The 16,826-nt window shown below is 52.4% G+C and overlaps 7 protein-coding genes across 7 annotated transcripts; 3 read left to right on the forward strand and 4 right to left on the reverse strand.

Moving 5' to 3' along the window:
• Window positions 1-161: 161 nt before the first annotated feature.
• On the forward strand, window positions 162-1,471 carry SMAC4_03187 (uncharacterized protein; the record flags this gene model as incomplete). The annotated part of the gene is made up of 4 exons (XM_003349551.2): window positions 162-651; window positions 735-763; window positions 823-1,371; window positions 1,434-1,471. Exons 1-4 carry the CDS (start codon window positions 494-496, stop codon window positions 1,469-1,471), a joined length of 774 nt encoding a protein of 257 aa, XP_003349599.1. The 5' UTR covers window positions 162-493.
• A 690-nt stretch (window positions 1,472-2,161) lies between these two features.
• SMAC4_03188 (uncharacterized protein) lies at window positions 2,162-3,715 on the forward strand (the record flags this gene model as incomplete). The annotated part of the gene is made up of 2 exons (XM_003349552.1): window positions 2,162-3,212; window positions 3,402-3,715. 2 exons carry the CDS (start codon window positions 2,162-2,164, stop codon window positions 3,713-3,715), a joined length of 1,365 nt encoding a protein of 454 aa, XP_003349600.1.
• A 41-nt stretch (window positions 3,716-3,756) lies between these two features.
• SMAC4_03189 (uncharacterized protein) lies at window positions 3,757-5,441 on the reverse strand. The gene is made up of 2 exons (XM_003349553.2): window positions 4,398-5,441; window positions 3,757-4,280 (listed from the first exon to the last, which is right to left on the reverse strand). Exons 1-2 carry the CDS (start codon window positions 5,006-5,008, stop codon window positions 4,148-4,150), a joined length of 744 nt encoding a protein of 247 aa, XP_003349601.1. The 5' UTR covers window positions 5,009-5,441; the 3' UTR covers window positions 3,757-4,147.
• A 354-nt stretch (window positions 5,442-5,795) lies between these two features.
• SMAC4_03190 (uncharacterized protein) lies at window positions 5,796-8,787 on the reverse strand. Its single transcript, XM_066089903.1, has 2 exons — window positions 8,217-8,787; window positions 5,796-7,952 (listed from the first exon to the last, which is right to left on the reverse strand). The coding sequence occupies exon 2, from the start codon at window positions 7,931-7,933 to the stop codon at window positions 6,032-6,034; it is 1,902 nt and encodes a 633-aa protein (XP_065946223.1). The 5' UTR covers window positions 7,934-7,952; window positions 8,217-8,787; the 3' UTR covers window positions 5,796-6,031.
• Window positions 8,788-8,797: 10 nt separating this feature from the next.
• On the forward strand, window positions 8,798-11,400 carry SMAC4_03191 (uncharacterized protein). The gene is made up of 2 exons (XM_003349555.2): window positions 8,798-9,520; window positions 9,621-11,400. Exons 1-2 carry the CDS (start codon window positions 9,429-9,431, stop codon window positions 11,152-11,154), a joined length of 1,626 nt encoding a protein of 541 aa, XP_003349603.1. The 5' UTR covers window positions 8,798-9,428; the 3' UTR covers window positions 11,155-11,400.
• A 111-nt stretch (window positions 11,401-11,511) lies between these two features.
• Window positions 11,512-13,766, reverse strand: SMAC4_03192 (uncharacterized protein). Its single transcript, XM_003349556.2, has 2 exons — window positions 12,736-13,766; window positions 11,512-12,681 (listed from the first exon to the last, which is right to left on the reverse strand). The coding sequence occupies exons 1-2, from the start codon at window positions 13,564-13,566 to the stop codon at window positions 12,112-12,114; spliced, it is 1,401 nt and encodes a 466-aa protein (XP_003349604.1). The 5' UTR covers window positions 13,567-13,766; the 3' UTR covers window positions 11,512-12,111.
• Window positions 13,767-14,149: 383 nt separating this feature from the next.
• On the reverse strand, window positions 14,150-16,644 carry SMAC4_03193 (uncharacterized protein; the record flags this gene model as incomplete). The annotated part of the gene is made up of 3 exons (XM_003349557.2): window positions 14,150-14,552; window positions 14,621-16,333; window positions 16,402-16,644. 3 exons carry the CDS (start codon window positions 16,642-16,644, stop codon window positions 14,262-14,264), a joined length of 2,247 nt encoding a protein of 748 aa, XP_003349605.1. The 3' UTR covers window positions 14,150-14,261.
• Between the last annotated feature and the right edge of the window lie 182 nt (window positions 16,645-16,826).

Genomic DNA, 16,826 nt, shown 5'->3' on the forward strand with positions numbered 1-16,826 from the left:
TTCGTGAAATGACCAGATGGAAGGCGGTCCCGGACGGGAAGCCGGAGGAAGCATTTCCTTGGGACCCCCCTCCATAGTCTCGGGTACGGTACCTGTTTACCTTAACGGCTTAACCAGCAAGGTTCTCACACCTGGATCACCTACTTGTACTGATCCGAACAAGCAACGTACTTGCCCAACATAATATCTCAGTCAGAGGAAGTAAAAAGGGCAGTTGCAATGAGTCCCACAACGTAAACAGCAAGAGCGAGAATTTAAAGGCATCAGGTGTACTTTCCGTTGTTTCGTGCAGGTACTGCTGTCTGTTATGGATGACATCATGGATCCTTATCGGTCGCTGCTGATAAGACCTCCCTCAGTTCCGCCCGACAGTTTTGGAGGAACATGACGACAGCAACATATGCCTTCACTGACCTACCCCTACCTATCTTTCGTCATCCATATTTTTTCCTGAGCCACGAGTCCGGCCATTTTAAATTTTATAGGCGCAGTCATGAAGCCTACGTTCGGTCTTATTGCCTTTGGCCTGCTTGCCAGTTTGGGCAATGCTGTGAGCTTGGTCGGGCTCCCGGACCAACATGTCTTAGCTGCTAAGCTCGCTGTTGGACCCCAGCCAGAACCAACGGCGACGACTGAGGGGGTGAGAAAGGCGTGAGTGATTCCTATCTTCAATACGTCCACTCTGTAAAAGAGACACTGACTTCGTCCTGACCTCTTGGGAACGCATCCTGTAGATTAAAGAATGCAGAGATCATTCCAACAGGTTCGTCCATCGTTGTCAAGAAACCCGGAGTGATTTCGTGAACTAACGGTCACTTTAAGTCATTGACGACTTTGTTCCCATATTGAACTTGGAAGCGAAATGGTCCGATGATCACCAAGCAGCACTGGGAAACACCCTTAAGCCGGACGACCTTCAAGATACACCGTCTGTTCTCCTCAAGGATCCGGTGTCGCCTACAACTTGCCTTCTTCGCTCTAGCACAATTCTCGTGGTTGTCATTACTGATCCCGATGCCCCATCACGAGACGACCCCAAATGGTCAGAGTTCTGCCACTGGATTGCCGTCGGACATCCGGACACAGAGGATGACGCCGTCACCGACGAACCAACTGAACCCCAGGGGTGCCCTTTGTCGCTTTCTCCCCACAGTTTGGAAGACGTAGTGTCTTACACACCCCCGGCTCCGCCCGAAAAGACCGGAAAGCACAGATATGTCATCTTGGTCCTCGCACCGGTCAATGGAACAAGCGAGAAGCTGCACTTGTCGAAGCCCAGCGAAAGAAAACGCTGGGGATATGATGAAGTAGTGAATGGTAAGACGCATGGTGTGAGGGATTGGGCGGCTGAGAATGGATTAGCACCCCTTGGTAAGTCTCGACATGTTCCGAACGATTCATAGAGATTCTCTAGCTAACGTGAAGCATTATAGCGGCGAACTTCATCTATGCGCAAAACGAGAAGCAGTGATACCGATGAGCAAAAACGCCTTTATGTGAGTGTTTTTGTGTTTTGTTGATATGCAAATCACGTTGCTGGGCGTGAAACAAGACAAAGGAACAGATGAAGCAGCACAAGGAAGCTGTTAGACCTACAATCAACACTATGAGACCTATACATACCTGAACAACAATTTCAATTCATTGGAAAGTCCAGTCCGGCCCAGAGATACCTATTATTATCCCGGCAGTGTGACAGACGCATACTTGCACGATGAAGAGAGCTAAACGACTACAGCGAGTCGAGGCACCCAAGCTAGTGTAAGAGGGAATATGACCGCTTGTCACTAGGATGAGTTCCTTTCCTCCCTATCTCCAGCTTTCTACATGGCATATTTTCACGCACTTCTGATGCGAAATGTGATCCCTCGTTTCCAACCCATTTTACACCATCTAAACCACACAAGTCAATTCCTCCCACGGTCGTTATGATGACGATTAGGCCAGAGACATGATCTTGTATGTGTCACTTCAAATATGGGAGTATCAATGCTTCGGAACACACTACAAGCTTCTCTGGCCCCATGATCTCCCATCTCCGCAGTCCGATTGACCCTCTTCGCCACGGGATATATGAATACTGGGACGGGGTCCCTCAAAGCAGAGAGTATTCTCATCATCCTTCTAATTCAGAACACGGCCAAAGTGTTCGTCACGACTGATGCGTCTCACTGAACAACACCATCAGCTTGCCCCGAAGCCCGGCTACGTATACCTCTTTGACTCCACCATCCCCCATCAACGATATTACTTCGTTAGCGAACTAGGCTACGGAGTTCAAAGTCATGCTCAGCTCGTCCTGGACAGAGAGACAGGCCTGAAGGTGGTTCAGAAAGTGGATAGGAAACTTCGTCCTTCCACTCTCGAACATGAGGAGCCAGCCGATATCACCATTCTACGCCGACTCATCAGTTCCCACCGTCTGGCGGACTACCGGCCGAGATGGATTACACTTCTCAACTATGACCAAGTTCCCGCTTACCAGGAGACCGAGAGAGCAGGTACTCATCTGAACTATCAAGTGAGTTACTGGAAGTTCTGCAACGGCAGAACACTCTATAACATGGTAGACCCTTACATCCTGGAACAAACGTTGTGGCTAGCAGGCAATCAAAACGGTACGGCGCCTGGAGTTCCATTGCCCAAGATTCCAATCTCATTAGTCGCCCGTGCTATCCGCAACATATGCGAGACCTTGGAGGTCATGTACCAAGGAGGCACTGAGGCCGTCTACCACTGCGACCTGCACGCTAGCAACATATTTCTTCACTGGACAAAGGAAGACCCGCTGCCAGAGTTCTACATCGGGGACTTTGGCATGGCTCGAACCGCAAGCCAGTCACTCCTGGACTCCAAGAAATTTTGTCCTAAAAACGGGATACCCTTTGACAAGCAGCCGCAAGGAACTAAGCCTCCAGACGTTGCCCCAGAAGGCTTCCAGCGTCGATGGGATTTCGTCATTAACCACGAGTGTAGCTTGGCCAGATTCTTCGGTGTCATGTCCAGGGTCGCAGCCACCAAAACGGCAGAGGAGAACGTGATGTGCATTGGCATTGTTCGATTGCCGATTCCGCGACCTCAAGCACCGCAACGGAGAGGCTTGGTGAAGCAGATCGCGCAGCAGAAGAACCAACCGACGCGGCAGGCGCATATAAGTACCAGAGACAAAGAAGCAAACGCCAACAACGCCAACAGCCCCGGAATATTCAATGGTTCTTCCAAGACTTCAAACGGCCCCCGGATATTTTGCGCCAACACTGTACGTGACATTTATGCTGCATACAGCACGAAAGTCAACCACGTCCACCGCTTGGTCGGGATCATCAAGCAGCTAGAAACTTTGGACGAGCTGGACCAACTTAACGCTGTTCTCCATCCGCACCTGCGTCCACCCTCCTTAGCTGGTACCATTGAAGCTGCGGGGCATTTGGAGAAGGAGGCTTTGCAATGGGAGCAACATACCCACAACTTCCAGGAGTTTGTCAGGGAAAGAAAAAAGAAGGCGCTGCTTCAAGAGTTCGAGACTTCCCCGTTTGTGTTTAGACGTGATGGGCCGGAGGCAAAGAAGATCCTGCGGACAGCGTTGAGGTTGCCGGAAAGAAATCCTTACAGGGTTTATCATGGGCGCAGGGTGAATGCGACGGAGAGTCTTGAGGAGATTTGGGGAAGGGAAAATGTAGCTGGGTCTTGGCGGGTTGTCGAGGTTAGGGTGTAAGAGAAGGAAGGTAAGCTACGGACTGGCTGGGAGGATGGGGAAAATTTCGTGATCAGGACGGCTGTTGAAAGAATCTGGTGTATTTCTTGTTCTCTATTCTAATGCTCTCTTGGGCAATTTGCACGATATAGGTTGATCTGTAAACGAATACAACCTTCAAATGATCCAGTAAGAATATTGTGATACAACATGTTTGGCATACTGGATGCCTGGTTGAGAATGTCCCTTACTGCTAAAGAAAACCGGCCCAGAGCCTGCCGGGGACAGTATGCTCGCTCTTGGGTGCCTCCACGCTGACATATATCGATATATATCCTTCGCTCTTTAATAATGTAATGGTAAGACTCGTGTATTCGTGCTGGCCTTTTGTCTTCGTGTGTGCTTTCTCGTGGCTTTTCTCGTATGCCTGCTTCTCCTCTCCGCCTCACCTAACTAAGGCTTCAAAGCGTACATCCGCACCGGAAGAAGTTTCATAGTCTTCGTCTGGGGGAATCCCTTTTGGAACTCGGCCTTGACAACCCTCAACCCAGCCTTTTGGAAGATATTCTGGAATGTCGTCTCGCCTCTGTGTCATTATGAAATCGTTAGTCACGTCAAAGTCAACAAACCACACCCACACCCCGTCGTTTCCACATCTCGTCTCATCCCACCCACCCGGAAACCAGACGGTTCAAGAACTTACCTCGTAACACTACTATCCTCCTCATCAAACTCATCGTGCCCCATCACCGTCGTGTTCTCCTTGATCACAATCAGCCCATCCTCCGCCAGCACGCTCTTGCACCTCTTGAGGTATTCCACCAGCTGCTCGTCCGTCAAGTGCCCGACGCACCACTGCGTCCACACCAAATCGTACTGAAACTCAGGCGCCCACTCCTCCAGCCCCATCACGTACACCTTCCCCACGCCCTTTTTGCCCTGCAGCTTGGCCGTGAACTTGGCAATCGGCTCGATCACATCCACTTTTCCGTCCTCATCCAGTAGTAGTTCAGTCAACAATCCCTCCGTGATCCGTCCCACGCCCGCCCCGCCCTCGATGATGCGCTTGCACTGCCGCAGCCCCGGTGTGGACTTGGACTTGGACCTGGACCCGATGCCGAACTTGGCGAGGAAATTACGAGAGCCCTGCAGGTCAATCTTGGACGTGTTGGCGAAGCCGGCGACGCTGGGGATCCCGCCCAGCATGCCGTTCTCGTCGGCAGAGATGGATTCCCAGTAGGCGAGGCCGTGGTCTTTGGAGATGAAGGCGTCTTGGCCGGTGCCGGAGTGGTCATTTTCGCTTGTGTATGACATTCTGGATGGATGGATGGACCGATTCTGTGAGACCGGACGTGTGTCTTGGGTGTTTTTTTTGGGGTGTTTTTTTGTTTCTTTTCGTGGGTCTGGGTTTTGTTTTCTAGTTGGTTGAATGGTTGGTGAGATTGTTTTTATGTATATCTTGGTCAAAGCTGTTGTCTGAAAATATCAGGTAAACCAATGCGCGCGGCTGGAAATATCGGTTTATTTAGTCGTTGAGTGTGATTGACGTGCTTGTTTGTGTTGATGTTTCAGGCCGTGATTAAATATGCTAGGAATTTTGTGCAATCAGCGTCACGTGGGGCCCTGACGAAGGTTCTGGCTGTGCTGTTTGGCAGTGATTAAACGGCACAGTGTCCCGCGATTCCATCTTGCCATTGATATCACCGCATCATAATCATTTTTCATTGTCAAGAAAGTTTACCGGCTGATGGAAAAAAATGACAAAAAGATCGAGACATGCAGGTTCATGTTCGGCGTTGGGTCAACCCTAACCCTCACTCCTACCGTGGACACAAGTCTGAAGGTTGTGTGATAGACCTGGGGGAAGGTGTAATCCAAGCATCTCGACTTTTCTTTTTCTTTCTCTCAGGTATTTGGAACGAAGGGGTTCATCCTGTCTGGATGATTGAAAGAAGCGATGGATGTTAGCGTTGTGGTCATGAATCATGACGTCTGTTGTTTGCGTGTAGGGGAATTTGAAGTCTTGTGTTTGGGCTCTTCTCCAGATACCTGCCCCTGGACTCGCAAAGACATAATATGGGCGATTCAGATCGAAATGAGGCTAAGTTTCTTTATCCATTTACGCGACTCCATTTCAAGATGTGAATTCCAGTTACCAGAATATTGTTCAGGATGCTCTCTGTTATAGCTCAAATCAAGAACCCAACCATGCAAGTGGTGCTAACAGTCTATAATCATTTTTCCGATCCCGTCAGACAACCCAAAAACCTGGACGCCATGCAATGCTTGTATAGGTATATCCATGCCTCATTGACACATAAACCCTTGTTATTCCTTCTACCTGTTGCGGTTGACAGAGAACCGCCTAACCATAACCTCACGGATCGTGAACTTCTTGAGGGCAGCCGCAATACCGCCCTTTTTCATTTCCTCGTCGAACACCGGCGGAGGCGGCACGTCAACATAGACGAGAACCAAGCTCTTGAGCACATGGGCCAACACACGGTTGACACCCATCAGCCAAGACCAGCTCTTCTTGGACTCCTCGTGCTCGTACTCGCTCCACCGAGGGTCGGAGAACGAGGGCACCACCATGATACCGAACTCGGAATGGTCAAAAACCGGGCCGCGCTGGTAAATGATCCAGTCGACGCCAAACTTGATACCGTGACGGGGCACCCAGCCAAAGGAGCGGAAGTGGTGATAAGCGGCGTATTGTACGAGGAAGGGATCCTCGGGACTGAGGTTATCGACGGACCGCGGGGGAAAATAAGAGTTGGCACGAAGGTTGGCGAGAAGCTGCTCGTTTGAGATGGGAGCCTTGGTGACTGGGTCAACAACGCGAAGAGCACCGAGGCCAAAGGCCAAGAAGAAGGCCTCCTCGGGGGCCAACTGGAAGTGTTCCTTGTCAACCAACTCCTCGGAATAAACGGCAGGTACGACATCGGAGATGACGGGCTTTTCGACGGCAGGAAGAGCGGAAGAGATGGCTTCAGTGTCAGACGAGCCGTTGTTGTTCTTGACTTCAGAGGCTGCATCGGTGTGCTGGAAGATGGTAGACTCGACGGTGGGGGAGAAGCGGACGCTCTTTCTCCTCTCAAGAGTGGCGGGGTTGCCTTCCTGTGCGGGCTGGCTGTCTGGGAGTCCGTCCGTAGAGGGAGAAGAAACGGAAGAGGCTGTATCGTTGACTTCGGTTGCGCTGGTCTCGGGTTCGTCGTTGGTCAAGGCACTTGCCTCCACCTGATCCTCTGAAGACCCATCCTCATCAATACCGATTTCCTCGCTCAAGACGGATACGACTGATAGTGCGACAAGATCGGCCAGAGAATTGGGGAGAGCCAACAACTCAATGGGACCAACAGGCGGCTTGAATTCCTTGCGCACGTTCTCTTCAGTGATTGTCGACTCAGGCTGCGAAAGGACCGGCTCCTCGCCCCGGACACGAGCATACGAGTTGGGAAGGGCGAGAAGCTCCAGGGGGCCGACTGGAGCTTTGTGCTCGACGATAGATCCATGTGCTACTGTCTTGGGAACATACTCGTCCGTAGTTGCAGGCTGGGATGATGAAGCGGTTGAAGTGACAGAGAGAACAGGATCAGGAAGAGAGGCGGGTAGAACAGCAGGCTTGGGCTCAACCTCGGCGGCAAGAGACTCTGGGACAGCAGCATTCACAGGTTCACTGTCAAGCTGGGCTTCCTCGAGCTTTTGTTTCTCGATGGCCTCCAGCTCTGCCTTTGCTCTTTCCCATTTGACCTGCTTGCGTTCTTCACGGCGTGACACGGTGCGTTCTTCGCTGACCGTTGTCGCGTCAAGACCGCGGCGGCTCAGCTCTCTCTTAAACCAGTTGGGTTCACTACGACTCAAGCTTCCTTTTCCATAGAAGCCCTGTTCCCAGAAGGCGCGGATGGACTTAGGGTCCTTAACGTGTACGGAGCGAGTATCGGGATCCCAGATTCCCTCATGTATCACTGATGGTTCGGCGGGCGGAGGCAACAACACTTGTCTCAACCACGCGAAGGCAAGGTGAAAGAGAGAAAGGGGGTTGCTGGGGTAGAAGGTAGGCAGCGGAAAGGTACGAATTGGCGCAGGGAGCTTGTAGATCTGGTGGTAGGGAACTCTGGGGGGTCGAGGCGGCGTAGATGTTGCCGCGGGGTTGATGCTCGTAGGAGCTACTTCCCCGGATTTACTCGGTGATACGCCAGGTTGCGACATTGTAGTAGTGATCATGTTTTCAGCCATTGTGTCTGTTCATATCGACCTGATGAGGAATGATGTCAGCAATGTCAATCGAACACAAGTTTTCAAAGCGCATCCAGAAGAGGTCCCCATTGTAATGTTGCTCAGATACCGTTGTAGTCTAATACAGAGGCTAACACAGAACGATCCACTGAAGGATATATTGTCTAAGCACAAAAGGAGTCATCACCGCAACTTGGGGGTGTCTATGGGCAAAGCCGATGGGACACTGGTGACACTCTCTGGACATGCGCGCCGAAGGAATGATGATGATGTTGTAACTTACACTTTGGAGTGATATTGCACCCAGTTTGTGGGCGAAGATGAGGGGGTATTGAAGGCGCCTGGCCATTCAGCAGCGACAATAACGGTCACGACTTGACAAGATCCAATTGGGCATTCAAATAACGAATGCTTGTACCCGGAGTTCAGTTCATGATCCTGTCATGCTGTTTCTCCAATTGGGCTTGGGTGATGTCGTTGTGCTGAGAAACAGAAACTCGGGAAGATGTCAGAGTCAGGAACAGAAGAAGATTTGGTTCTTGAATTTTATTGAGCGCCGCTGCAAATTCCGCCGAGCCCCACGTCGACCAGGGCTTCATAAAGTGGAGCCCCCGATTGGCGTTCAGTTGCGATAAGAGCTTCAAGCTTGGCTGACATAAGCTTCCCCTGACGCTTGCCGTGTTTGTGTGCCTGACCGGGGCAGGCAATTTAGCGACCTCCCCTTGAATTCCGTAGGTCATGATGCCTGCCAGTCACAGAGCCGATTGTCGCGTAGATAGCGGCCGTTCGACCCGTCGTTGGGCGGGAGCTTGTCTCGTTGGCGTGGAACAGCCGCCGTTGCCGGACGAGCCGACAAGCGTCACTTTTGTTTTCTTTTGAGATTTCAGATTTCAGATCCATGACAACATCCATCCAAAACCGACAATTCGGCTGGGGGAACCCAGGCTCACAAGTTCAAGCTGGGGCTTCCGCTCCCGCTGTCATCCATCGCGAGTTCCAGCTCGAGAGTTCCAATCGCGCGCAGACATGTCGTTCAATTTTCAGGTCAATATCCGATGATTCCGGCCATCGTGAAAAAGATCTTCTTGCGAGTCGCGAGACCTCCTTTCTCTCAGCGACGATCTTACACGTGTAGTATCTCCACTTCCAGTAGTCGTTCCTTGGGGAAAATCCCGAATAAATACCGTACTTATAGCTTCCTATCCAGGCTTTCATGTTTCTTGGCTGTGTACATGTCTACTTCCTCTGGCAACTGTACCCTGTCCTACCAAGCTCAAATCACCTAACTGGAAGCTGACCTAAGCTCTAACCTCATCGATCTCTAACCACCCGATATCCCAAAACAATTTCTCTCCTTTCAAACTTCCCTGCCATCACATTCCTAAAACCTTGCTTATTTCTTGCGCCGCAGCGCGACGTCGTTCCTTTTCTTCCTTCGGATCTCCATCTTGTCCTAGCTTTCATCCGGTTCACTAAGACAGAGTGCTATGTTCCAATGTCTATAAACATTGTCCAAGGCGCGGCCTTGGTTTGTCTTGGCTGGAGCTGTATTGTCTTTCTCGTCCAAGTTGTTGGCATCACCAAGCTGTAAGCGAACTATAACAACACCATATGCCGCGCGCAAAACATTGCAGCTGTCGCAAACCTACATACTGGTCACTAACCACGGGATATGCTCCTCATACAGATGCCGCAACCACACCACACCTCTTCCGCCTCCCACTTCGCCTTCATTGCCCGAAACTGAGGTCCCCCACGTTACCGTCATCCGGCCCGTCAAGGGCGTAGACGTAGGCCTATACGAATGCCTCGCCTCGACCTTCCGGCTCGCCTACCCCAAGTCCAAGCTCTCGATCCGGCTCTGCGTCGATTCCAAGAACGACCCGGCCTACGCCGTCCTCTGCCAGCTCGTGGCCGACTTCCCCACCTTCGACGCGCAGGTTCTCGTCGAGGAAGAAGACCCGATCCTCCACGGTAGTGCCGGGCACGTCAACAGCCTAGGCCCGAACCCCAAGATCCGCAACATCAGCCGCGCATACCGCGAAGCCAAGGGCGACGTCATCTGGATCGTGGACTGCAACGTCTGGGTAGCCAAGAACGCGGCAGGCAGGATGGTCGACAAGCTCTTCGGCTTCGAAGCCAACGGCGGCAGGGCAACCCCCTACAAATTCGTCCACCAGCTCCCCCTCGTGGTAGACCTAGACAACATCCCCTCCTCTGGTGCTGGTACCAGCGCCGTCAAGACCTCAAGAACCGAAGGACAATCCCTCCTGCCCTCTAGCATCACATCCAGAACTACCTCGGAACCGCAAGGCCTGCTCACCCACGGCGGCCGCCTCGAGGAAATGTTCATGTCCACCACCCACGCCAAGTTCTACAGCGCCATCAACACCGTCAGCCTAGCCCCTTGCATCGTCGGCAAGTCCAACATGTTCCGCAAGTCGCACCTGGACAGTTTCACCACCGTCTCCTCCAACCCCCTCTTACGCTCTTCGGACTCAACCCGCGGCACCGGCATCGATTTCTTCTCGTCGTATATCTGCGAAGACCACCTAATCGGCGACTTAATATGGCGCTCTTCCTCTCCCGGCTACAAAAACCACGGTTTGGTGTCTGGCGAAGTAGCCGTCCAGCCCATGGCGGGCATGTCCGTCGCCGCGTACATTGCCCGGCGCGTGCGCTGGTTGCGGGTGAGGAAGTGGACGGTTCTTGCGGCTACGTTGGTGGAGCCCGGCGTGGAGAGCTTGGTGTGTTGTGCGTATTTCGCCTTTGCGGTGACTACGCTGCCGTGGTTCAACAGGACTTTCGGTGTGCCGCAGACGTGGGGAGCTATGGCGGCGTTGTGGTTGGGCGCGGTAGCGATTTGGATATCGATTGATCGGTGGGTGACCAGCAAGCTGTTCAGGCTGCAGAGCTTGGATGTGGATGAGGACACGCCCTTTTTCGCCAGGGGCACGGCGAGACAAGGGGGCACGGTGCAGAGGCCGTTTAAAGAGTGGATTGCTGCGTGGTTGGGGAGGGAACTCCTGGCGCTGCCGATCTGGACGACAGCCGTTTTGTTGGGCACAACCGTCAGATGGAGGGGCAGGCAGTTCAGGGTGAGGATAGATATGAGTGTGGTGGAGGTGGAGGATAGGAAGAGCCGCGCTGCTGATGTTGGTGGGAGCAAGCCTAGACTGAGGGTGGCGGGTTCGCCGGATAGCAAAGATCGCGTGGATTGAACAGATGTTGAGTGAGAAGGACCCGCGGGGGAGGGGGGAAATAATGAGAATGAGACTTTGATGCCATGATACTTGCATAGATAGAAAGATAGACTACATACCTGTACTTGGACGCTTCGCATGCCTCATCGATGCGGTAATAACAACACAATCATACCCCCTGTATACAAGAAATAGACACGAAACTTGGCCTGTATTTGATGGGATGTTAAGTTCCAAGCTACCGTTTCCCGTAAACTAGCTGGATAACAGAATTCTCATCCAAGTCTAACCACGAACTGCAGCCAAGGGCTAATAGATAATCACAGAAGACATCACTAGAACATCGGCTTTGATGGAGTAGCTTGGAATCAACTTCGCTTCGCAATATTATACTAATCGCTTTAATAGACTAGTGCTTAGACTACCGCTATGTTAGTCAGCGAAAACCTGTGAGAAGGTATGTTATGAATAATGAATTCAATGATTGCACCGGTAGCGGCCAGAGGATTTTTGATAGCCTGGAAACCCGGCAGACGAGCCAGGTCTTCTTGCGTAATGTCATAAAGGGCACGCGCAAAGGGCCGCTTCTCCCGCAACTCAACGACGACACTGTACTTCAAAAAGATGAGTAGAATTGACATCCACGCCAACGAGCAGAAAATAGATAACTGGAGAATGCTCCATACGATTTCGAACCATCCCCATCCTTTCCAGCACGAGATCTCGACAGACTTGTCGAAGAGAGTCAAACTGCCCCATCCATTCCTGCCATTCTTCCTCGTAATCAGGCTGTCCCTGAGCCGTTTTGGTTTTGTTAAGGAATATGATAGTATCCTGCCCTTCTTCATTAATCTCTTGCTCTGCCTCTTGACTCATGTTCCCGGCTTCGTTTGTCGTTCCTCTGTCTAAGCGAAGCATCTTTGGGATAGTCCACAACCTGCCAGTCACCTTTGTCAACCAACCCGGTAATGTCGACTAACCGTTCCACGGCTTGGGCTCGACTCCCTCGGGGGGAACTGTCGGAACGACCTTATCCTTCACCTCTTCCCAGTTGGTGCTCAGTGTCGTGCCATTGCTTTCGAGGAAGCTCTTCATCATGGCACGCTGCTGTTCAGGCGTGCTACCCTTGTACAAAGATTTGAAGAAGCCATTAATATCCTGGCCCTCATCCTTTTCTTCGTCGTCAACGGGAAGACTGTCCCAGTTCTTGGGGCCAGATTTGCTGCTCGTGGGGTAGGCGGGGATCTTGGCGGGAGTAGGAGCGGAAGGAGCAGCTGGCTTGGCAGTCGAGGCAACAGAAGATGATGTTGTTGTATCAGGCTGTTGGTCGTCGAATTCGGCTGAACCAATCTTTTCTTCACCCCAAAGCCCCCATTTAACACCAGGTGTGGCCTTCTGCAGAACGAGCTCGATCTTACGTGGCGAAGCAGACCATTTGGAGGCCGAGGGATCAATCTCGCCAGCGAGAATGAGTGTCGAGGTAGCTTCTCTGTCACCGGGCTTGACGTAAGGTGCGGCTTCGCGAGGGATCGGAGAGATGCGAACCTATCCACTGTTAGTAACTGTAGTCTATGGTGCTCCAAAGGAGTGTAGACTTACTTGGCGTTTGCCAAAGTCGACCTTCAAATCATCCTTCTTGAGATCCTTCACAAATAAACTGACAGTGAGAGTCTGGTTGGTCTGGTAGAAATCAACACGCAGCTTGAGCTTCTCGTCGGGGACGGACCCAGGGGCTGGAGCCTCCTTCTTGGGTGGCTTTTGCTCTTGCACCTCATCTTCACTCGTAGAATTGGCAGGCTCGGGCTGCCTAGCTTTCTTCTGCTCAGGCTTAGGCGGAATCTTGGTGACGTTGACCTTCCAGCCAGGGTGATCTTTTGGCAGGTTTTTAAGCCTCCCAAGAGCCTGGCTTCTCCACGAGAATGCCATGTTCCAGGCTGTCGCATTAGGTCCCTTCTCGGCAGCGGCGAAAGCGTTGCCCTCAGAGGTCTTGGGTTTCGGTTGGTTGTCCTTGTCGGCAAGATACTCCTCGTATGTGACCATGTAATTTCCTTCGGAGTCGACCCTCTTTTCCACACCATCGTCCTCGCGGGCTGGTCGGCCTTCGGCAAGCAGCATGCTCCACTTCGCACAGCAGTCTGCATCGGCAAAGCGTCCGAGTTGGTAGTAGATAACGGCACGGCGATACTGGGCTTGGATCATGTGGCTGCGTGATGTTCCAGAGCCACGTTCGGCTGCGACATGGTAGGCAAGCTCGGCGTCGTGTAGCGCTGCCTCGAGGTCTTTGGCCTTTTGATGTGCTTTGGAGCGAGCTAGGAGCCAAGCCGGCGAGTTGGAAGACTCGAGTGCCTTGTCGAGATGAGAAATGGCCGCGGCATAGTCACCCTTTTCGAGAGCGTCGATGCCCTTCTGGGCGAATGTGGTAGCCGACATTCTGGTCGAGTCAATAAAGGATTCGTGTCGAGATTCTGATGATGGTCCCGGTGTAAGAAGTATGAACTCTGTTGGATGGTGGCTTCTGCGAGGTGATACACGCCTCGGAAATGGTGTCGTAGAAGAGCGGAACGGGTTGGGTTTGGTTTGAAAAGGTTCAGTTGATGGAAACGGAGAGAAACAGCTCCCACTTTATATCAAGGGGGTACGTAACTGTTAGCTCCATTGGGTCATGCATGGTGGGGGAATATCCTAATTCTGCCTTGCTGGAGAGGGAGGGCACATGCGGGTGCTCGTCTCACCGCCTTCCCATTTCAGAACTGATACGACCGTTTGCACTGTAGCGGATGCGCACCTTGATGGCCAAGTCAACATCAGGAACCAAGTCGACGACCGGGCCTACACCCCGGAAACCACACACGACAGCTTATATGCCCGCCGACTTATGTATGCAAACAGTGAACTTCCGTCCATACGGACTTCCGCGAGATTTACTGGTACAGAAAGGTCATAAATTACGGACTTCCGCGAGATAGGGGCATGAACATGTATAGCTTTTCGAATCCCAAATGGGTGACAAGAACCGGTGCCTTGACATCGAATTATATGTATTAACATTATGTAGCCCATTAAATATCATACCTCCGTTCGAAGTTTTGCAACGTCATCTAGAAATATCCCCTTCGGCCGAGCATTCAAACGACCTTCTCATCCGGATACCGTTTGGCAAACAGGCCCATGGCCTTCAGCGGAAAGACGAACTTGTAGTTCGGGTACGAGATCATGCAACTCTTGTTGAAGACACCCTCAATGGCCTCTTGCAGCCACTCTCCGTTGGGTTGTTGACGATCCATAATCAACTTGATGCCCATCTTGATAGGTTCAATATTGGGATATTTGGCCTTGATCAACCCAATGAGCGCCCAGGCGGTCATGACTACTTGAGATCCAGTTGGATGCTCGACGTACTCGCCCGTTTCACATGCCTAAGCTCGGGTTAGCATCAAGCTGAAGTGACATAACACCAGACCGTGCCATGCACAGAGAAGCTTACCTTGTAACTCTCAGACCACCCTCCGTCCTCTCTCTGCTTGGAAATGAGGAAGTCACATCCCTTCTTGGCATATTTGCTGGTCTCATACGTTTCACCGACACTAGCCAAGCTCTCCAAAGCAAACATGGTGGCATACGTAAAGCAGATGCCCCAGTTGCCATACCAGCCACCATGAGGTTTCTGATCGCTCTTGATCCACTTGACAGCACGGGTAATAAAGCTGTCGATCTCGTCTGTGCGATGGTTGGGCCAGTGTTTCTTGAAAAGCGAGAGCGTTGTGAGGACGGCCGTCGTGCATTCGGGATACTCATATTCAACCATAATGTTGCCAAACACTTCTGCGGCATTCAAAACCTCCATCCACTGTCCGGCCCGAGGCGTCTCGTAGGATGAGCAGGCACCAGATGGGTTCTGATAGGTAAGCATAGTGTCGACAGCGTCAAAAATGCGCTGGTCGTCGATCAGGGTTGGAAAACCCGGCGTCTTTTGCAGGATGATGACCGACTTCAAAGCCTCGGAGACGCAATCGCTGACTGCGTACCCTTGGTCCTTGTTGCTAAACGCCCAAGCACCCTTGCGGGGATGGCGATAGCACTTGTCCTGATCCTTGACGTTCTCCCGGATCTGCTGGTCCTCGAGGAACTCCAACGATTTGATGAGCATCGGCCTCCAGCGTGGGTCTTCGGTCAAACCAGCGTCCATGATGGCCTGGATTGCAAAGGCAGTGTCCCAACATTGCACGCCGTTTGTGCCATTGCAAAGCATACCCTCAGCGTTGACCCATAGGACCTCATCCAGCCTTTCGACGTGCCTTCGTACCGAATACGCGCCAGGTCCGTCCCGTACGTAACAGCAAACGGTGTTCATCGCGGCGTTGACAGGGGCTAGATCAGAATAATCAGTGTTTTCGTCCTCCATGTCGATGAGCTCCGACGCCCAAGCCTCTGCCTTGTCTACCAAGTACTTGACCCGGAAGACGGGGTTCCAGATGTTCACGAGAAGCCAGTTCACGGTGTTGAGGAAGGCGGTTTTCGGGTGGTAGTTGTCGTTGGGATGAATGGTGTTGCGGTTCCCAGCCCAGTCGATCTTATCCCAGTCCTCCACGAACAACTCCTTGCGCAACTCCCGAATCAAATCCGTCTCCTCTGCCTGCCACTTCTTGGACCATAGGTAACTCATGGGCAGGAAGACCTGGCGCATGTGAATCCACCATCTCCAGGGTGCAATGGGCACCCAGTCGGGGAGAAGCCACAGTTCGGGCGGGACAGGGTTGACGATGTCCCATTTCATGATGCCCAATACCGTGAGCCAGAATTTGGCCCAGTGTGGCGCACAAATAGCACCTCCCATCTTATGCATTGTTGCCCGCGCTTTCACCATGACCGGATGGTCTGCCTCCACGCCCACGAGGCGCAACGTCGTGTAGTTCAGCGTCGTTCCCAGCATGGTGCTCTCGCCTTCGATGTGTAGCCCCCATCCACCGTCGACGGGATTCGCTCGTGCAAATAGGTAGTTCTTGATCTCGGTGGCGTAGTACCATGGGACGGGGTTCTTGGTGACGTAGCGGGCGATGACGACACCGGGGAGGAGGAACATGGGACCGCCGTACTCACAACCCCAGTGGCCCTCGGGAAGCTGGAGCTTTTCGAAGAAAGTAAGACCATTTCGCACCGCATCGAGGGGGTTCGTCGCCTTGGGCAGTTCAGGGAGCTCCTGTGAGGTTGGCAGCAAGATTAGCAGGTGACAGCGACATTGTGGGAGCTTTCGGCTGGATGGTTTACCAAAGGCATTCCCAAGTAGTACTTGTCAGCATATGATTGCGGCCATTCCTTTGCGGCTTCGTCATCCTCGAGGTAATGCCATGTGTGCCGGCCGCCTTCGCTCCTCAAACGCCAACGGGCCTTGTCGGTGCTCTCCTGTAGCCGGGGTCGCTTAGCATCGTGATCATCGCTGTCGACGCTGGACCGTTTCTTGGTTGCTCCGTTCGAGGCCCCCGGGGCTTCAGTGACCTGCTTCCTCGCCATGACGGATGAGTTGGTTTGGTCTTGGAAAAATGACACAAGAACGACCTAGGGTTAGACAAGAGTGTATGAAGGTTCAGGAGAAAAGTACGAACAATTGACAGCGCAACAGACGACAACACGACATTACCCCTGAACTGGCCAAACATGCGCCAGTCCAATCGGGACGGGTCGCGTCGTGTTCC

Source organism: Sordaria macrospora, chromosome 2 (assembly GCF_033870435.1).
Source record: "Sordaria macrospora chromosome 2, complete sequence".
NCBI classification, from domain to species: domain Eukaryota; kingdom Fungi; phylum Ascomycota; class Sordariomycetes; order Sordariales; family Sordariaceae; genus Sordaria; species Sordaria macrospora.